This window comes from Dendropsophus ebraccatus, chromosome 14, assembly GCF_027789765.1.
Source record: "Dendropsophus ebraccatus isolate aDenEbr1 chromosome 14, aDenEbr1.pat, whole genome shotgun sequence".
In the NCBI taxonomy this organism is placed as follows: domain Eukaryota; kingdom Metazoa; phylum Chordata; class Amphibia; order Anura; family Hylidae; genus Dendropsophus; species Dendropsophus ebraccatus.
The window spans coordinates 19,147,832-19,166,412 of NC_091467.1; the positions used below are offsets into that span (position 1 = coordinate 19,147,832).

At 45.2% G+C, this 18,581-nt stretch overlaps 1 protein-coding gene across 3 annotated transcripts; it reads right to left on the minus strand.

Moving 5' to 3' along the window:
- Nucleotides 1-3,808: 3,808 nt before the first annotated feature.
- Nucleotides 3,809-12,696, minus strand: CNP (2',3'-cyclic nucleotide 3' phosphodiesterase). 3 transcript variants are annotated; one of them, XM_069952586.1, is made up of 4 exons: nt 12,656-12,696; nt 8,179-8,854; nt 6,081-6,211; nt 3,809-4,794 (listed from the first exon to the last, which is right to left on the minus strand). In XM_069952586.1, the coding sequence occupies exons 1-4, from the start codon at nt 12,662-12,664 to the stop codon at nt 4,333-4,335; spliced, it is 1,278 nt and encodes a 425-aa protein (XP_069808687.1). In that variant the 5' UTR covers nt 12,665-12,696; the 3' UTR covers nt 3,809-4,332. The 3 variants fall into 3 exon arrangements, with proteins under 3 accessions (XP_069808687.1, XP_069808686.1, XP_069808688.1); XM_069952585.1 differs by lacking the exon at nt 12,656-12,696 and adding an exon at nt 11,816-11,936; XM_069952587.1 differs by lacking the exon at nt 12,656-12,696 and adding an exon at nt 11,659-11,783.
- Nucleotides 12,697-18,581: the final 5,885 nt, after the last annotated feature.

Consider the following 18,581-nt stretch of genomic DNA (forward strand, 5'->3'; position numbering starts at 1 on the left):
ACTCAAACCCAGTTCGCTCATCTCTAGTCACAACTTAAGACGTGTTAAAGAGACAGGTATCAAATAATAAAAAAAAAAAACATCACAATAAGAGTATAAACAACTGACACAAGTCTATTAGTCGTAGGAAATTACAACTATTTGTCAATAAGAAAAATAGGTTCATTTAATGTATAGCCACAATTATAACAGATATCTAGGAGTGGCGTCAATGCCGAGTAAGGTGGCCGTGCGCAATGAATGGTCGTTGGCCAAACAAGATTTTTCAGCCAACAGTTTTATATCCCGACTCCCCCATAAACACATGAGAGTAATAAGCCGCTGCCAGAGACCTCCGACAGTGGAAACAAAGGACTGGACACATGACAATACAACATACCTATAGATGGGAGAATGTTGGGTGGACCCCCATACACATCTGATTATCATCAGTCTAATGTATATGGCACCGATGACATCAGGGAGCAATACTTGTCTTGTGCCTCAGTTGCCATCATCTATTGCCCTAATAGCTTATACTATAAATTGGCTGGAAAGGTGTACATAACATATACAGCTACGTTAATCTATGGGGAACCTTCAGCCCTCCAGCTGCTGTAAGACTACAATTCCCATCATGCCTGGACAGCCAAAGCTGGAATTGTAGTTTTGCAACAGCTGGAGGGTCAAAGGTTCCTCATCCCTGATCTACGAGGTTACGGTGAATAGGCTTTACAAAGTGTAAAAACGTTGGCTTTGGCTGTCCAGGCATGATGCGAATTGTAGTTTTGCAACAGCTGTAGGGCCACATGTTTGGCACCATAGATTACATCCAAATAAACAACAATTCTCATTCTGGAACAGATGGCAGTGATATTTATTAGAGCTATACAAACTTCCACTCTAACAGCCATGGTTTATATCCTGACTAACAAGGATAAAGTCGTAAAAAAAAAAAAAATAGTATATATCAGATGGAAGGGTTTGATGTATGTGTCATTTTGCATTGCTGTTTTATTAAGGCACAAAAATGAAGAGATGGCAGCTGTACGATCAAAACACTACATAAAAGGGAAGGAAGCCTTGTAATAAAATCGCCAACACTATGCAAAAGTATTGTAAGAAAAAAATAAAAAATTCCCTTGCCTGGTGGGGAAACCGAGGAGACAAAGAAAAACTGCCCGCAATAGGTTCACTGGATGCAAGACCTTACAAGGATTATCCAGTGTTAGAAAAACATGGCCGCTTTCTTCCAGAGACAGCACCACTCTTTCACTAGTTCAGGTGTGGTTTGAAATTAATCTCCATTCACTTCAATGGAACAGAGTTGCAAAACCTGCACCCAAACTGGAGACACGAGTCATGTAGTCTCTGGAGGAAAGTGGCTGCGTTTTTCTGAGGCTGTATTCACACGGAACACGAATGTGTAATGCCTGTAATGGACTTCTCCCGCACCCGGGAAGCATCTGTGAAAAGATTATGAAAGCGGGGGAACTGTACAGATATGCGCCGCGCTGTAATGAAGCAGCCGCCCGGCTCTGTCATTACAGCGCGGCACATATCTGTACAGTTCCCCTGCTCCCAGCATCCTATTACAGATGCTGCCCGGGCGGGGGAGAAGTCCATTACAGGCATTACACATTTGTGTTCCGTGTGGAACACGGAACGTGTGAATGCAGCCCAACACTGGATAATCCCTTTAAGGGTAGATAATAAACTATTAATATTAAGTGCTATCGATATTGAACATGTCCAAGACGTTCTGCATATCCCACGACTTCCGTCGACCTCACACTGATGGTCATTTTAAGGGATTAATACAATTGGTGAAGTCTTATAAGTATTTTTTAGTGATGAGAATCACTACATGCAGTAAGATAGGAATTAATAGGTGATGAAAAACCTCTCAGTGCGAGGCCTGCGGCTACTTTGTGGCTCCGGCTGCGACATGGGTCACATGGTCAAAGATTGCCTTATTGCTGCATAGGGGTCAAACTGCGACCCTCCAGTTGTTGCAAAACTACAATTCCCATCATGCCTGGGCAGCTTAACTTTTGACTATCCAGGCATGATGGGAATTGTAGTTTGTAGGGTTTGCAGTGATCTCCGGCCACACAACTCATGTTGCAGTGTAGTTCTAGCCGCCATCTCTCCCCGAATCCTGACAACAATTCCAGATACTGGAAACAAATTCAGAAAGCAGCAGAAGCAGAGCTGGAGGGCCTGAGTGTGTCACCTCTTATTCTACATCAGGGATGGGGAACCTTCGGCCCTCCAGCTGTTGCAAAACTACAATTCCCATCATGCCTGGACAGCCAAAGCTAAAGCTTTGGCTGTCCAGGCATGATGGGAAATGTAATTTTGCAACAGCTGGGGGGCCTAAGGTTCCCCATCCCTGCTCTACATTATATAGCGTCCCATGCTTTGGGACTGATCAAAGCTTATGAGGCCTCTCTACGATATATCAAAAATTGTTTGTTTTTATTTAAAGGGCATCTATCAAGAATCCAATAGGTCAATGGGCTTTGGATCATTGATTTGCATCCCACATGTCGGCACTCATTACTCCGCATGGCTGGCCATTGTATAGACGCCACTTTATTAGAGGGTCTGACCTTTATCAAAAGCCAATTCATTATGGAAATACTATTAGGCGTTTCTTATGACTATAAGGCACTATTGGCTATGGGGGAATTAGAGCCCATATAGTAGCTGCCATGTCGGCACATCGGTGACAGATGAATCTAACCTTTCAGTCAATTATTATTATTATTCAGAAGACAAATCATCCTTTATGTGCTCGGTCACTCACTATTACGTTACCTTTACTCAATACAGTATTGGTGGGTATGAAAATGTGCTCCAACTATGTAATCCAATCCTGAATTCTGTTCTCAGGTATGATGGGCATGCAAAAGCAAATGTGGCCGGCAATAACGGGAGATAGGAAATGCTTAATAGGGTATTCTGAAAAAAAAAAAAGTAGCTTAAAAGGGTACTCCGGCAAAAAAAAAAAAATTCTTCTATATCAACTGGTGTAAGAAAGTTATACAGATATGTAAATTTAAAAATTTCAAGCCTTCCAGTACTTACCAGCTGCTGTTTGTCCTGCAGAAAGTGCTGTATTCTTTACAGTCTGACACAGTGCTCTCTGCTGCCACCTCTGTCCATGTCAGGAACTGTCCAGAGCAGTAGAGGTTTTCTATGAGCATTCGCTGCTGCACTGGACAGTATCTGACATGGACAGAGGTGGCAGCAGAGAGCACTGTGTCAGACTGGAAAGAATACACCACTTCCACAGGGCATACAGCAGCTGATTAGTACTGGACAATTTCAGATTTTAAAATAGAAATAAAATTACAAATCTATACAACTTTCTAACACCAGTTAATCTGAAGGGGAAGTAAAATTTGCCGGAGTTCACCTTTAAGAGGAAAAATAGCATAAAATAAAAGCAGCATTGCTCACCTGGTAAATCCCTTGTTATCGCAGCTCTAGTTCACCCTGCCAGTCTTTTATTATTTGCCGACATAGATGACAGGGTGGAAGTATTTATCTGGTAAGTAACACTGTTATTATTTTATTCCATTTCCTTCCCAGTGTTCAGGCCTTGGAAAACCCCTTTAATCCTAAGCTACACTTTAAATAGCGTATATATTTATTCCCATAGAGACGTTGGGGGAGATTTATCAAACATGGTGTAAAGTGAAACTGGCTCAGTTGCCCCTAGCAACCAATCAGATTCCATCTTTCATTCCTCACAGACTCTTTGGAAAATGAAAGATGGAATCTGATTGGTTGCTAGGGGCAACTGAGCCAGTTTCACTTTACACCATGTTTGATAAATCTCCCCCATTGGTTCTACTCTCAAAGGACAAAGACGGACGGGCATACTAAAGGCTTGAGTGCCCGACCGCCATGCCCAACAATAGACACTAAAGAACATGCATGGGACTGACCATGTATATGACCAGAGATAGTGGCTAAAGAGAGTATTTTTCATATGTCCATATAGTTCATTGTGCTATAGCCTTCAGCTTCTATGTGGATATATAAGAGGGCCTGGCACAAGCTTGTATAGCATAGAAAGGTTCCTGTCATATATGTAAGGACACAGTGGTCACTCGGACAGGACGACTAGGCTTTTCTATAAAATACACTAAAGATATTATATACGGGATCCTACAGAACCAATGTACAAGCGGTGGAGTTAGCAAGTGCCCAAACACCGGTGGTGCCATCACTTTCACAGGGCAGGGGTTAGAGGAATAAGTGCCACTTTGAAAAAGTTTAAAAAAAAAAAAAAGTAAAAAGTTGGGAATTTGTCAAGAACAACCACAGAGTTGTCACCACTCACATAATTTGACATTGACTTAAAAGATCCTTTTTACCGCCCCGTAAAGGGACACTGACCCCGGGTTTCCCATAGTAACCTGAAAAGATGGACTTCATTTCGATCTTTCTGGACAGGTTCAGCATCCACATACCATTATCATAGTAAGAGACTTTACCGCCCACCGCTCCGGTCAGCTCTCCCAAATTCTCCCCTTCTTTCCCCGATTGCTGCAACTTTACAAACTCCAGAAGGTCGATACCAGTTTGAACATCCTGCACATCGGCTGCGGTGCCCAGAGTGACGTGGGCACGGCTCCCCTTGGGTAAGGTATCCTTTGGCATCACTTCTTTCTCAGCATCTGGAGGCCATACCAGCAGCTGGTCTGCTGTGAGTTCTACTTGTGCTCCGGCTGTTCTGGGGGTGGCGAAGAAAGCGGAGATGTGGAGAGTGTAGCCCTTGGCGTAGGCCTTCTTCACTGCCTGGAAGAGAACACAGAGAAACCAGACTTAGTGGAGTCCATCATCTGAAGCTCCTGGTTCACTCTATATTGCTGTCAAATAGCTTAAAAGGGGTTATCCAGGATTAGAAAAAGCACAGCTACTTTCTTGCAAAAACAGCACCACCCCTGTCCTTGCGGTATAAAAACAGCATCACTCCTTGTGTGCGGTATTACAACTCACCTCTATTCATTTCATTTTAACAGAGCTACAAAACACCACATCCAAACTAAGGACAATAGAGGTGCTGTTTCTGTAAGAAAGCGGCCATGTTTTTCCAAGCCTGGATAACCCCTAAAACGGACCAGCAAACTCCTTCACCACAATAAAGGCTGAAGGTCTTGACTATTGCAATGTTCTCTGGACCCAAACGCTGGGCATTTGACATCCAGAGAATTTGGATGGCATAGGCTCTATCCATGTTTTCCTGACAGCAGTAGCGCGGCACCCAACTTCTTCAGCCACCGGGAGTCAAATACTGAGTGCTTGGATTCGGTGAATGGAACAGTTTGTCAAGTTTGCCCAACACTTGTCATCTCAGTGTTTGCTCCCCCTTGCCCCTCTATTCCACGCACAGACAGTGAACAGGGAGCAGCGAGAGGGGCCGCCTGAATGACCCTTACATCGTTTGGGCTGGCCATTGAAGTCAGTGGTGGTCTGCTGCCTCCCCTCCTATTTCATGGACAGTCACTGACATACTCCTGATTTTTCAGCTTGTTGAAAGACCACAATCAGCAGACATTGTGCATGTTGGACAATTGTGGTCTTTCAAAATGCGCTATTACACTAAGCGATTATCGGCCAGTAGTCGTCCAAGTAAGGACGATAATTGTTAAGCGTAATCCGGCTTTATCCAACTGCTGGTATACTTCAATAGAAAGTGTTCTAACATGTCCAGCCCGTCCCCACCCACCATCAGAAGACTCTTGGAAGCCCCCAAGCCTGTGATATTTTTGGCACTTTGCCCCCAAATTGATGGATTTGGCCATTTTAGATCTATAGGTGGCCATACACCTTTACGAGGGAATCTAGCAGCAGCTGCTGTTTTTGCAAAAGTATATTTTGAAAAGATCCTTAATAACCCCTTTAGTTGTGTTTGACTCCCTTTAAGACTTTGAACACAAGAAAGCTCTCAGACACCTCTTGGCCTTCAGTAAATAAGGGCTATGAAGGACAAGGAGGAGACACACCCTTCTCCCTCCCAGCCAGGCTTGACTGATGTCCCACAAGTTATAAATGTCACAATTTTATAACGCAAACTCGCTTACCTCTTGTTGGGCATATTCTTCCGACCCCACGACTTTCCCATAGTCACAGAATTTAGTAGTGCAATGAAGGAGGTTGGGAGATTTCTCAAAATGCTTCAATAGATCCACTTTTTGCTTCTCTTCGTAGCCAACTGAGAAAGAAAAGCATAAAAAGCCTATAAATCAAGATGTATACAGCAAAGAATCAGGTATGGTCTACACTTCGGGGTGCTAGCACCTAAACCAAACCAATAGCCAAAAATAGTAACACAACTATATTCCTCTTGGAAGACACAGAGGAAGAAAACAAGGAGCTTAGTGGGTGCGGCTGGAGCCAAAAACCTGCAGAGAGATTTCTCATGGGGATAAACAGGTTAAAGTGACGTCACTCCTATTCTCCAATAGAGAGAGATACATGCACGGCCATCTCTCTCCTAAGGAAGGGTGGGCCCCCTTGTTCTGGAGATCTCTATTGTTCTTACTTATATGGCATGTCCCCTTTAAGCTATGTGCAATATTCATCGCTGATTCATCAATAGTTTATATTTAATTCTATGGGTGCCAAAGTGATTTAGTCTTTGGGGTTGAATCAGCATTAGAGCACCCCATCAAGGGTTAACACATCGGTTTAGACATATGTGAGCTGGGAACTAGTGTTGAGAGGACTTACAGAACTGTTCGGGTTCTGCACCATTCTCCGAACGAAAACGTTCAGCATTTGAAGATGGATAACGCACTAGGGTTGCCAGGAAGACATGTCCTATGGCGGCACCCGACATCTCCACCCGCCGGGAGTCAAATGCCGAACGTTCAGGTATGGAGAACATTGCAGAACCTGAACAGTTCTGCAAGTCCGATCAACACTACCGGGAACCATATGGCGGTATGATGTGCAATGACCTGCTAGAAAGTAAAGCTTTCTTTGATACTGCATGGGGGGAGGGGGGGGGGGCGATAAGGAAAGCAACAACCACCATGGAGGCTCAGAGTAAGGTTAGCACTTAAGATATCCATTCTTACTTGAGGGACTAGAATGTAATTTCCAGAATCTAAGGTGGCTTCAGCTACAGCATCTGAGAACAGGGTCTGGAGGCTTGCGAATACAGACAAGGTCGCCACTACCTTCTGACAGAAGACTTGACACCCCATTCTCAAGACCGGAAGGGGTCTCTGCAGTCATACATTTATGTCCTTGGGATAGGAGGTAAGTGTTAAAGGGGTATTCCACTCACACCTAACTTTTCATATGTTGCTGCTCATGGTGAGACTAACAATTCCTTCCATACTCGTTATAATCTATTCAGTTACTTCCCCCAGTTCTGAGCTGCTGCTTTCTGCTGAAGACACAAAAATCTGTGTGTGAGCTTTTCTCTCCATCTCCCCCTCCCTTCTGAGAGTCTGATGCAAACAAGTCCCTGACTGGCTTTATCTGCAACATTGCAGCTTCTTTGTAATGCTGGGAGGGATAATCACAGTGAGTTCATTAGCAACTTGACCTTAGAATAATCCTCCCAGCATTACAAAGAAGCTACAATGTTGTAGGCTGCCAGGTACTTATTTACATAGTTTGTCTCAGAAGGGAGGGGGGAGGAGGAGGAGACAAGAGAAAAGCTAACACACAGATTTTTGTGCCTTCAGCAGAAACCATCAGCTCAAAACTAGGGGAAGGAGACTGACTAGATAAGTATGGAAGGAATTGTTAGTCTCTTCATGGGGAGCAACATATCAAATATTATGTTTGAGTGGAATACCCCTTTAACCCATTCTTATAGCAGGACATGACGGGGGAGATTTATGAAAGGGTGTAAGTATACACTTGGTGTAAACTGTCCACAGCAACCAATCACAGCTCAGCTTTTATCCTACCAGAGCTGAAAGCTGAGCTGTGATTGGTTGCTGTGGGCAGTTTACACCAGGTGTATATTTACACCCTTTCATAAATCTCCCCTGATGTGTTAGTACATTAGCGCGAAGATTTAAACCGTTCCAGAGCTCCCAGCATCATAATGAATCATAATCCTGGGAGCTCCGAACTCCGTAGCACACCGGCCATATTGAGGAACGTGTAAATGCCCCCTTACTGATACTCCTCAATTGACGCTACACCGGTAACACCTACATGCTTGCACCCGCTTCTTGAAGGCCTTGAGGTTTCCCAGCTGCTCCAGGAAGTCGTGGCTGGTCTTTCTCAGATAATCCTCATCCCTCTTTGCCAGGAACCAACCAAAGTACAGAGGAAGGAGGTCCTTCTCCAGTGTGGGCCTCAGATTCTTCAGCTCCTCCAACGATAGCTTCCAGTGGTTGCGGTCTTTCAACTGGGCACAGTCCAGTCTCCATGGCGTCTTAGGTTCCAGGACCAGTACGGCAAAATGATAGGTGTTGGCCATATCGAAGAGCTTATCGAGTCGTTCCCGGTCGTGGTGCGTGTCATCCAGGATGACCAAACTAGCTTCACGTTTCTCAAAGCAAGTTGTCAACTCGGCATCCAGTTTAGAGTAATCTGCTTCACCAGAGCTCCTCACCGCCGGCTTGATCTCATATACGTCAGCGGAGATCAGTCGAGAGTTGTCCTTGTATTTTTGCTCAATCTCTTTGGCTAGGGTGGTCTTACCACTACCAGGGAGACCTCTCATGAGTACAAATATTTTGGAATCTCTGACAGTGGCCACAGTGTGGTAGTCCACCAGAAGTGGGGGCTTCTGGCCTTCCGTGTGATCTTTGGAGGCTTGTGAGGACATCCTGCGGTGGAGAACCTTGTCCGCTCCTTGCTTAAACCTATTCAAAGTGGATCCAACCTAAAGAGAAGGACATCAGATTGGTGAGAAGTCTATGGAATTCCTTGAAGTTTTAGCCTCGGACCACTAGATGAATAGAGTTGTAAGAGGCCGTGGAATGTTATCAGCTCTGCTTAGTAAAGTGCCCATTGTTCGGCCCGATGACCCAACCAATGGCTTCCCCCCCCACCCCATAAACAAAACATAAGTGGAGTTTGTAAGCCCAGGACACAATAGTCAATACCATTCACTGCTACCCACTGACATCTCCACTCACACCAACAGGCTGCCCATTGTCAGCTCAATTAACACTTTGTCGTCCCGTCAAGATGATAGAGAAGAACCCAAGTCTATCCTGAGATCGTGAAAATCCATGAGGAACCCCAATCTATGGGATTACCAGGAGAATCAGGTCATCCCCCACCTTGTGTCTTTGCAGCTGGTACAAAACTACCACTCCCATCATGCCCTGATAAGAGTGATCATCATGATAGGAGTGGTAGTTTTGCATCAGCTAGAGGGACTCAAGGTGGAGAAGCCACGCAATACTGTAATATTTATCATTGCCCATAAAGAAGCACCTGTCCCTTTAAGATGACACATGTATCTCCAACTAAAACACATCACTTCTCCTAAACAGTCCTCAAATCTTTAAATACAACAATCAGCTCCTTTTGTATATAGGCAATAGGACCCTTCTTCTCCTCTAAACAGTCCTCAGCTCATATAATGTCTCCTCATACATATAGGCAACAGGACATCTCTTCTAAACAGTCTTAAATCTTAAAATCCTTAAATAATAACAATCAGCTCATGTAATGTCTCCTCTTGTACATAGGCAATAGGTCCCCTCTTCTCTTCCAAACAGTCCCCAAACCCTTACATACAGTCATCACCAAATGTAATGTTTCCTCCTAATATATGGGCATTAGGACCTTTCCTCTACTTTTAATTGATTGCAAATTTTTATACAGCATGTCAACTTTTTACTATTGATATAGAGGCAGTAGGACCCATCATATAATGTCTCCTCTTATACATAGGCAATAGGACCCCTCTTCTTTTCTAAACAGTCCTGAATTCCTTACATACAGTCATTAGCAAATGTAATGTTTCCTCTTAATACATAGGCTTTAGGACCTATCCTCTTCCTTTAATTGATTGCAAATTTCTATACAGCATGTGAACTTTTTACTATTGATATATATATATAGGCAGTAGGACCCATCCTCTACTTTTAATAGATGTCAAATATTTATTTACAATCATAAACACATGAATACAATGGACATTAGCTCCCCTCATCTCTACTTAATAGATGTCAAATCCTAACAACACAGACACAAGTACATGTGGCGTTCTTTTTGCCATCTGTGTTTAGGGGAAGATTGGCAAATCTCCCAATACACCTAATACACAGACACCGGGGCATGCACCAGTCTCCTATACACAGACACCAGGGCATGCACCAGTCTCCTAATACACAGACACCAGGGCATGTGCCAGTCTCCTCCTAATACACAGACACCAGGGCATGTGCCAGTCTACTATACACAGACACCAGGGCATGTGCCAGTCTCCTCCTAATACACAGACACCAGGGCATGCACCAGTCTCCTAATACACAGACACCAGGGCATGTGCCAGTCTCCTCCTAATACACAGACACCAGGGCATGTGCCAGTCTCCTCCTAATACACAGACACCAGGGCATGTGCCAGTCTCCTCCTAATACACAGACACCAGGGCATGCACCAGTCTACTATACACAGACACCAGGGCATGTACCAGTCTTCTAATACACAGACACCAGGGCATGCACCAGTCTACTCCTAATATACAGACACCAGGGCATGCACCAGTCTACTCCTAATATACAGACACCAGGGCATGTGCCAGTCTCCTAATACAGACACCGGGGCATGTACCAGTCTCCTATACACAGACACCAGGGCATGCACCAGTCTACTCCTAATATACAGACACCAGGGCATGTGCCAGTCTCCTAATACAGACACCGGGGCATGTACCAGTCTCCTATACACAGACACCAGGGCATGCACCAGTCTTCTCCTAATACACAGACACCAGGGCATGTGCCAGTCTCCTAATACACAGACACCAGGGCATGCACCAGTCTACTATACACAGACACCAGGGCATGCACCAGTCTTCTCCTAATACACAGACACCAGGGCATGCACCAGTCTACTATACACAGACACCAGGGCATGCACCAGTCTTCTCCTAATACACAGACACCGGGGCATGCACCAGTCTCCTATACACAGACACCAGGGCATGCACCAGTCTTCTCCTAATACACAGACACCAGGGCATGCACCAGTCTTCTCCTAATACACAGACACCGGGGCATGCACCAGTCTCCTATACACAGACACCAGGGCATGCACCAGTCTCCTAATACACAGACACCAGGGCATGTGCCAGTCTCCTCCTAATACACAGACACCAGGGCATGTGCCAGTCTACTATACACAGACACCAGGGCATGTGCCAGTCTCCTCCTAATACACAGACACCGGGGCATGCACCAGTCTCCTATACACAGACACCAGGGCATGCACCAGTCTTCTCCTAATACACAGACACCAGGGCATGTGCCAGTCTCCTAATACAGACACCAGGGCATGCACCAGTCTCCTATACACAGACACCAGGGCATGCACCAGTCTACTCCTAATACACAGACACCAGGGCATGTGCCAGTCTCCTAATACAGACACCAGGGCATGCACCAGTCTACTATACACAGACACCAGGGCATGTACCAGTCTCCTATACACAGACACCGGGGCATGTACCAGTCTATGCACACTCCTGTGCCACCTCTGCCCCCTTCAGTCCCCGCTGCCAGGTATCGGCCATTCCCCGCCTCTTCCTCCCACACATGACGCGTCTCCCAGCAGCAGTTGCCGCCGCCGGGCCCCGGGCCGCACACGGGCGGAGAGCGCCCCCTACCTCCCAGCACGAGCCCCCGGTTCGCTGCTGCCTCAGCCGGTTGTGGAGTGTGAGTGCCGGGCACCAGAAGCGCGGGCCAGTGTAGAGCTGCCGGGAGGCGGCCATCCATGAGCTGGGCCCTCCTCCTCCGCCGCCATCCCCGCCCCGCACAGCCGCACACACTGAGCATTGTCCCGGGCACAATGTCCTCCTTATCATCGGTGTACAGTGCCGCATCATACTGTAATCTACACAGACTCTATAGGGACACAACTATGAAGGACAGTTATCCAAGATTAGGGAAAACACAGCTATATTTCTGCAAAAACAGCGCCCCCATGCCTCAAGCTGTGTGTGGTATTACAATTCACCTCCATTCACTTCAATGGTGCCAATGTAATCCATCACTCCACAGTCTGGGCACTTGGCATTGTGCATGGTGATGTAAGGGTTGCATGCAGCTGCTCAGCCATATTATAGAGCTCCAGCAAGCCGATTCTATTACCAGATGAGGTTTGGTCTCCGCTGTTATAGAGTCACCAAAGCATCAGTGACTTTCACGCACTATATACCACCTCAGCACTCAGTGACTTTCAGGCACTATATACCACCTCAGCACTCAGTGATTTTCACGCACTATATACCACCTCAGCACTCAGTATCAGTGAGCTCTGTATAACAGTCCATTCTATCACACCGCCATGCAGTGATATAAGGAAGAGAGTAGGGCCCATTATGGGGCCAGATTTTACAACCCTGAACAGGACATGTCCCCCTTTCGGGATCTCTCGGACCCATTTCCCATTCTCTTGTATGTTACCACTGCCATTTGTCTAAGGCTCCTTCCATTCTGTACCGTACCTGCACCATGCACTGCTATACCCTGTGCTTCTGTCCTATCCGATACAACATGACAAAGTCCAGACAGGAAACTCCAGCCTAAAATAATAAAACAGCATACTCACTTTATAGAGTCCAGCCCCGGCACTCCACCCTTTTAGCTGGGATGGGAGAATCCGTCCACAAGGGCACTGACAATACAGAGTGTATCACCACTAGAGATGAGCGCAACGGGATCGTTCGGCTTTTCATTACTGGTGACTGAAGAAATTGGATGCAGCCTTAGGAAGTCCAGGAAAACATGGATACAGCCTATGGGTGTATCGATGTTTTTCCAGACTCCCTAGGGCTGCATCCAAATTCTTCAGCCACCAGTACAGCTAGTTATAATATATGCCCACCTGGACCGCCCATATTATAATCTGCAGGTTGCACCTGGAACAGGCATTGTGTGTGATGATGTGACCACACAACCGATGCCGGGTACTTCTAGGCTGCGGCCCTAATGCTGCCTGCAACCTGTGCGTCCTGCGGGAGGAGGAGCTTCTGGTGTATTTAAGAACCATATAAAGCACTATTGAGGGGGACTGACTACTATGTGGGGCACTATTGAAGAGGACTGACGACTATATGGGGCACTATTGAGGGGGGCTGACTATTATATAGGGCACTATTGAGGCGGGCTGACTACTATATTGGGCACTATTGAGGGGGACTGACTACTATATGAGGCACAATTGAAGGGGGCTGACTACTATATGGGACACTACTGAAGGGGGCTGACTACAATATGAGGCACCATTATAGTGAGCTAACTACTATATGGGGCAGTATTGAGGGCGGCTGACTACTATATGGGGCACTATTGAAGGGAGCTAACTACTATATGGGGCACTATTAAGGGGGCTGACTACTATATGGGACACTATTGAGGGGGTCTGACTACTATATGGAGCACTATTGAAGGGGGCTGATTACTATATGAGGCACTATTGAGTAGCGTTGACAACTATATGAGGCAATATTGAAGGGGGCTGACTGCTATATGTAGCACTATTATGGAATTACCTACTGTGTGGAGGAAATAATAGGGTAACCACTTTATGGGGCAATATTACAGAAGGGCTGCATTTTTAAAATTTTGGCCACTATGGATGAGAAGCTTGTATATAGGTGGGTAGGAGGTGTTATAAAAGTACAGCGCTTAAAGTGAACTATGCTGCCTGTAACGGTTGCATCCTGCGGGTGTAGGAGCTTCTGGGGTATTTGATAACCATATGGGGCACTATTGAGGGGGGCTGACTACTATATGGGGCACTATTGAAGGGGGCTAACTACTATATGGGACACTATTAAAGGGGGCTACTATATTGGGCACTTTTGAGGGGGCTGACTACTATATTGGGCACTATTCAGGGGGCTGACTACTATATGGGGCACTATTGAGGGGGCTGACTACTATATGGGGCACTATTGAAGGGGGCTGAATACTATATGAGGCATGATTGAAGTGAGGGAACTACTATATGGGGCACTATTGAGGGCGGCGGACTACTATATGGGGCATAATTGAGGGGGGCTGACTACTATATGGGGAACTATTGAGGGGGGTTGACTACTATATGAGGCACTATTGAAGGGGGCTGACTGCTATATGTAGCACTATTATGAGGCACAATTGAAGGGGGCTGACTATTATATGGGACACTATTGAAGGGGGCTGACTACTATATTGGGCACTATTGAGGGGGCTGACTACTATATGAGGCACTATTGAAGGGGGCTGACTACTATATGGGGCACTATTGAAGTGAGCTAACTACTATATGGGGCACTATTGAGGGCAGCTGAAAACTATATGGGGCACTATTGAAGGGGGCTGGCTACTATATGAGGCACGATTGAAGTGAGGGAACTACTATATGGGGCACTATTGGGGGCGGCTGACTACTATATGGGGCAGTATTGAGGGGGGCTGACAACTATATGGGGCACTATTGAGGGGGGTTGACTACTATATGAGGCACTATTGAAGAGGGCTGACTGCTATATGTAGCACTATTATGAGGCACAATTGAAGGGGGCTGACTATTATATGGGACACTATTGAAGGGGGCTGACTATTATATGGGACACTATTGAAGGGGGCTGACTACTATATTGGGCACTATTGAGGGGGCTGACTACTATATGGGGCACTATTGAAGGGGGCTGACTACTATATGGGACACTATTGAAGGGGGCTGACTACTATATGAGGCACAATTGAAGGGGGCTGACTACTATATGGGACACTATTGAAGGGGGCTGATTACTATATGGGGCACTATTGAGGGAGGCTGACTACTATATGGGGCACTATTGAAGGGGGCTGACTACTATATGAGGCACAATTGAAGGGGGCTGACTACTATATGGGACACTATTGAAGGGGGCTGACTACTATATGGGGCACTATTGAGGGAGGCTGACTACTATATGGGGCACTATTGAGGGAGGCTGACTACTATATGGGGCACTATTGAGGGAGGCTGACTACTATATGGGGCACTATTGAGGGAGGCTGACTACTTATGTAGCACTGTTATGGAAGTACCTACTGTGTGGAGGAAATAATAGGGTAACTACTGTGTGAGGGCAACCACTTTATGGGGAAGTATTACAGAAGGGGGGTGTTTTTAAAACTTTGGGCACTACGGATGAGGAGCTTGTATATAGGTGGGTAGGAGGTGTTACAAAAGTACAGGTGAACTATAGATATGACATGGGGGCAGGTTCTATCAGCAGTCCGTCCATGCATCAGTGGCAGTACAAGCGGCAGTGACGTGTATGCTTCCCTGACAACGTCAAGAATGCAGCATGCGCCAATAAATATCAAGGCTGGCTGCGACTTTGTCCAATTTTTAATTTTGTCCCCCTATGTCTTTGAGTTTGACACCCCTGGAATAGACTGCCATACTGTGACTATAAGAAGCACCATGGGGCACAGTGCACAGGGTTATCTGCGCCATGCTACAACTCCCATCAGTTTGGCTGCTCCTGTGATAACACTGCGGATTATAACCCTGTGTGAATATATCCCAGGACTCTATAACTGTATGACAATCTGGTATTACTGGTACAAGGTTACATTTACTACTGTATGATTTATTATTACTGTATTAGGCCTGAGTGACTGTCATTCAGCTATTACTTACCCTGTGTCACGGCTTCCACCGTATCCTCTTACATAATAGTCGCTGTATCATCATACAGATACTATTGTCTTATGTGTGTTTTTATAAGGGATGTGGCTTCAGTTATGGCCATATACATAGGCAGGGCCTAAAGCTGCAGACATTCAGGCTCCTGAGATTAGTGTACAGCCGGGGTAGGGAACCTTGGTTCTCCAGCTGTTGCAAAACTACAACTCCCATCATGCCTGGACAGCCAAAGCTAAAGCTTTGGCTGTCCAGGCATGATGGGAGTTGTAGTTTTGCAACAGCTGGAGAGCCAAGGTTGTCTACCTCTGGTGTAGAGCATAGGTCTCCCATATACCTACATCTATACAGATCCTGGCTGGGCCGGCACTCACCGTTGATGACAGGTTGCAGTGATCGTGTCCCCTGTCACTTACCGATCATGTGACTGCAGGGGTCCCGATCGTTGTATCGGACCGCCATAGGTCTCTTACCTTCCTCTGTGCGGTCCGATCGGCTTTCTGCTCATTGAGCCTGCTCGGCTTAATGAGCAGAACGCCTAGAACACCGATCAATGCTATGCCAATCTAGTGATTGCAGGTAAAAGTCCCCTAGGGGGACTTAAAATGTGTAAAAAATAAGTAAAAAAGTTTTTTTTTATAAATACCCCAAAGCCCCTCCCCCAATTAAAGTTAAAACCATCCCCCTATCCCATTATATTAATAAAACATATAAAAATAAACACATTATATACCGTAGCGTGCATAACTGTCCGATCTATTAAAATATAACAATTGTCATCGCTCACGGCGTAAACGAAAAGAGGGAAAAAAGCGCCAGGATTACCGATTTTTTGTTACTTTATATATTTAAAAGATGTGTTAAAAAGTGATCAAAACGTCCGATCTTCACAAATATGGTATTAATAAAAACTAGAGATGATGGCGGAAAAAATGACACCCCATACAGCCCCGTAGGTGAAAAAATAAAACTGTTATAAGTGTCACAATAGGGCCATTTTATTAATAATTCATTGCCAAAGAAAAAGGATTTAATAAAAATATATATAACATTAGAGAATCTGTGTAAACCTGCATATGGTTGTGTTCAGACTGACCTATAGAATAATAGTGTCATGTCACTTTTACCATATAGTGCATTACGTAGACACAGGAACCCCCCAAAAGTCACCATATTGCATTCTTTTTTTACGATTTCACCTATTTATATCTTCATAAATAATATATTTGGGATTCCATCATACATGTTATGGTAAAATGAAAGACGCCATTACACAGTACAACTATTCCTGTAACAAATAAGCCATTACATGGCCTTGTAGATAGAAAACTGAAAGTGCTAGAGCTCTTAGAAGGGGAGGAGGAAAAAACAAAAACACAAAAATGAAAATTTGCGCGGTCCACTGGGTCATTTTGGGCTTGGTCCTCATAGGGTTAAAATCAGCTGCTGTATGTCCTGCAGGAAGTGGTGTATTCTTTCCAGTCTGACACAGTGCTCTCTGCTGCCACCTCTGTCCATGTCAGGAACTGTCCAGAGCAGTAGAAAATCTCCATAAAAAAATCTCTCCTGCTGTGGACAGTTCCTGACATGGACAGAGGTGGCAGCAAAAAGCACTGTGTCAGACTGAAAAGAAAACATTTATTAAAGGACATACAGCAGCTGATAAGTATGGGAAGACTTGAGATTTTTTTTTAGTAGAAACAATCTATACAACTTTATGAAACCAGATGATCTGAAAGGAAAAAAATCAGGCTGGAGTACCCCTTTAAGACCAGAGTATGACTTAGCAAACTACCCCTGATATTTTTGTAGGATAACCCCTTAGAGCTCAATACTGCTGCAGAAATAGTGTCTGTATTAGAGATGAGCGAATGGGGTTCGGGTTCGAGTCGATCCGAACCCGAACGTTCGGCATTTGATTAGCTGGGGGCTGCTGAACTTGGATAAAGCTCTAAGGTTGTCTGGAAAACATGGATACAGCCAATGACTATATCCATGTTTTCCACATAGCCTTAGGGCTTTATCCAACTTCAGCAGCCACCGCTAATCAAATGCCGAAAGTTCGGGTTCGGATGGACTCGAGCATGCTCCAGGTTCGCTCATCTCTAGTCTGCATACATCCATCCATCAGATGCCTGCCATTTAAATTTCCTGCCCAGCTCTAGAAATACAACCTGTTGGTATACAATGTAAGGGGGCAAGACCTCACATATATAGATGTAGCAGAGCTAAGACAGTAGAGTAGTTTAGTGGGTCCAATTTTCCATGATGAATGATCCAAGTGTCAAATTCAGCTCTGGTACATCTATATCAGGGGTAGGGAACCTTGGCTCTCCAGCTGTTCCAAAACTACAACTCCCATCATGCCTGGACAGCCAAAGCTAAAGCTTTGGCTGTCCAGGCATGATGGGAGTTGTAGTTTTGCTACAGCTGGAGACCCAAGGTTCCCTACCCCTGGGCTATATATACTATGAAGAAAGAAGAGCATCTGACATATAACTAGTTCAGGGAGATTGTTCTTGTGACTATAGCACTCTCTAGTGGACAAAGATGTTATTACCAAATAGTTGTCCATATTTAGTTTTTTTTTTTAACTTTTAACATCATGTCAATTTCTAAAGCACCAACATATTCCACAGCGCAGTACAGATAATATCACCTATTTCCACATTCACACAGGACATATATAAACCCAGAATTTTCTGGAGCAGAAAGTCGACACCCCTGCTTTATTTGTTGTGAATAGT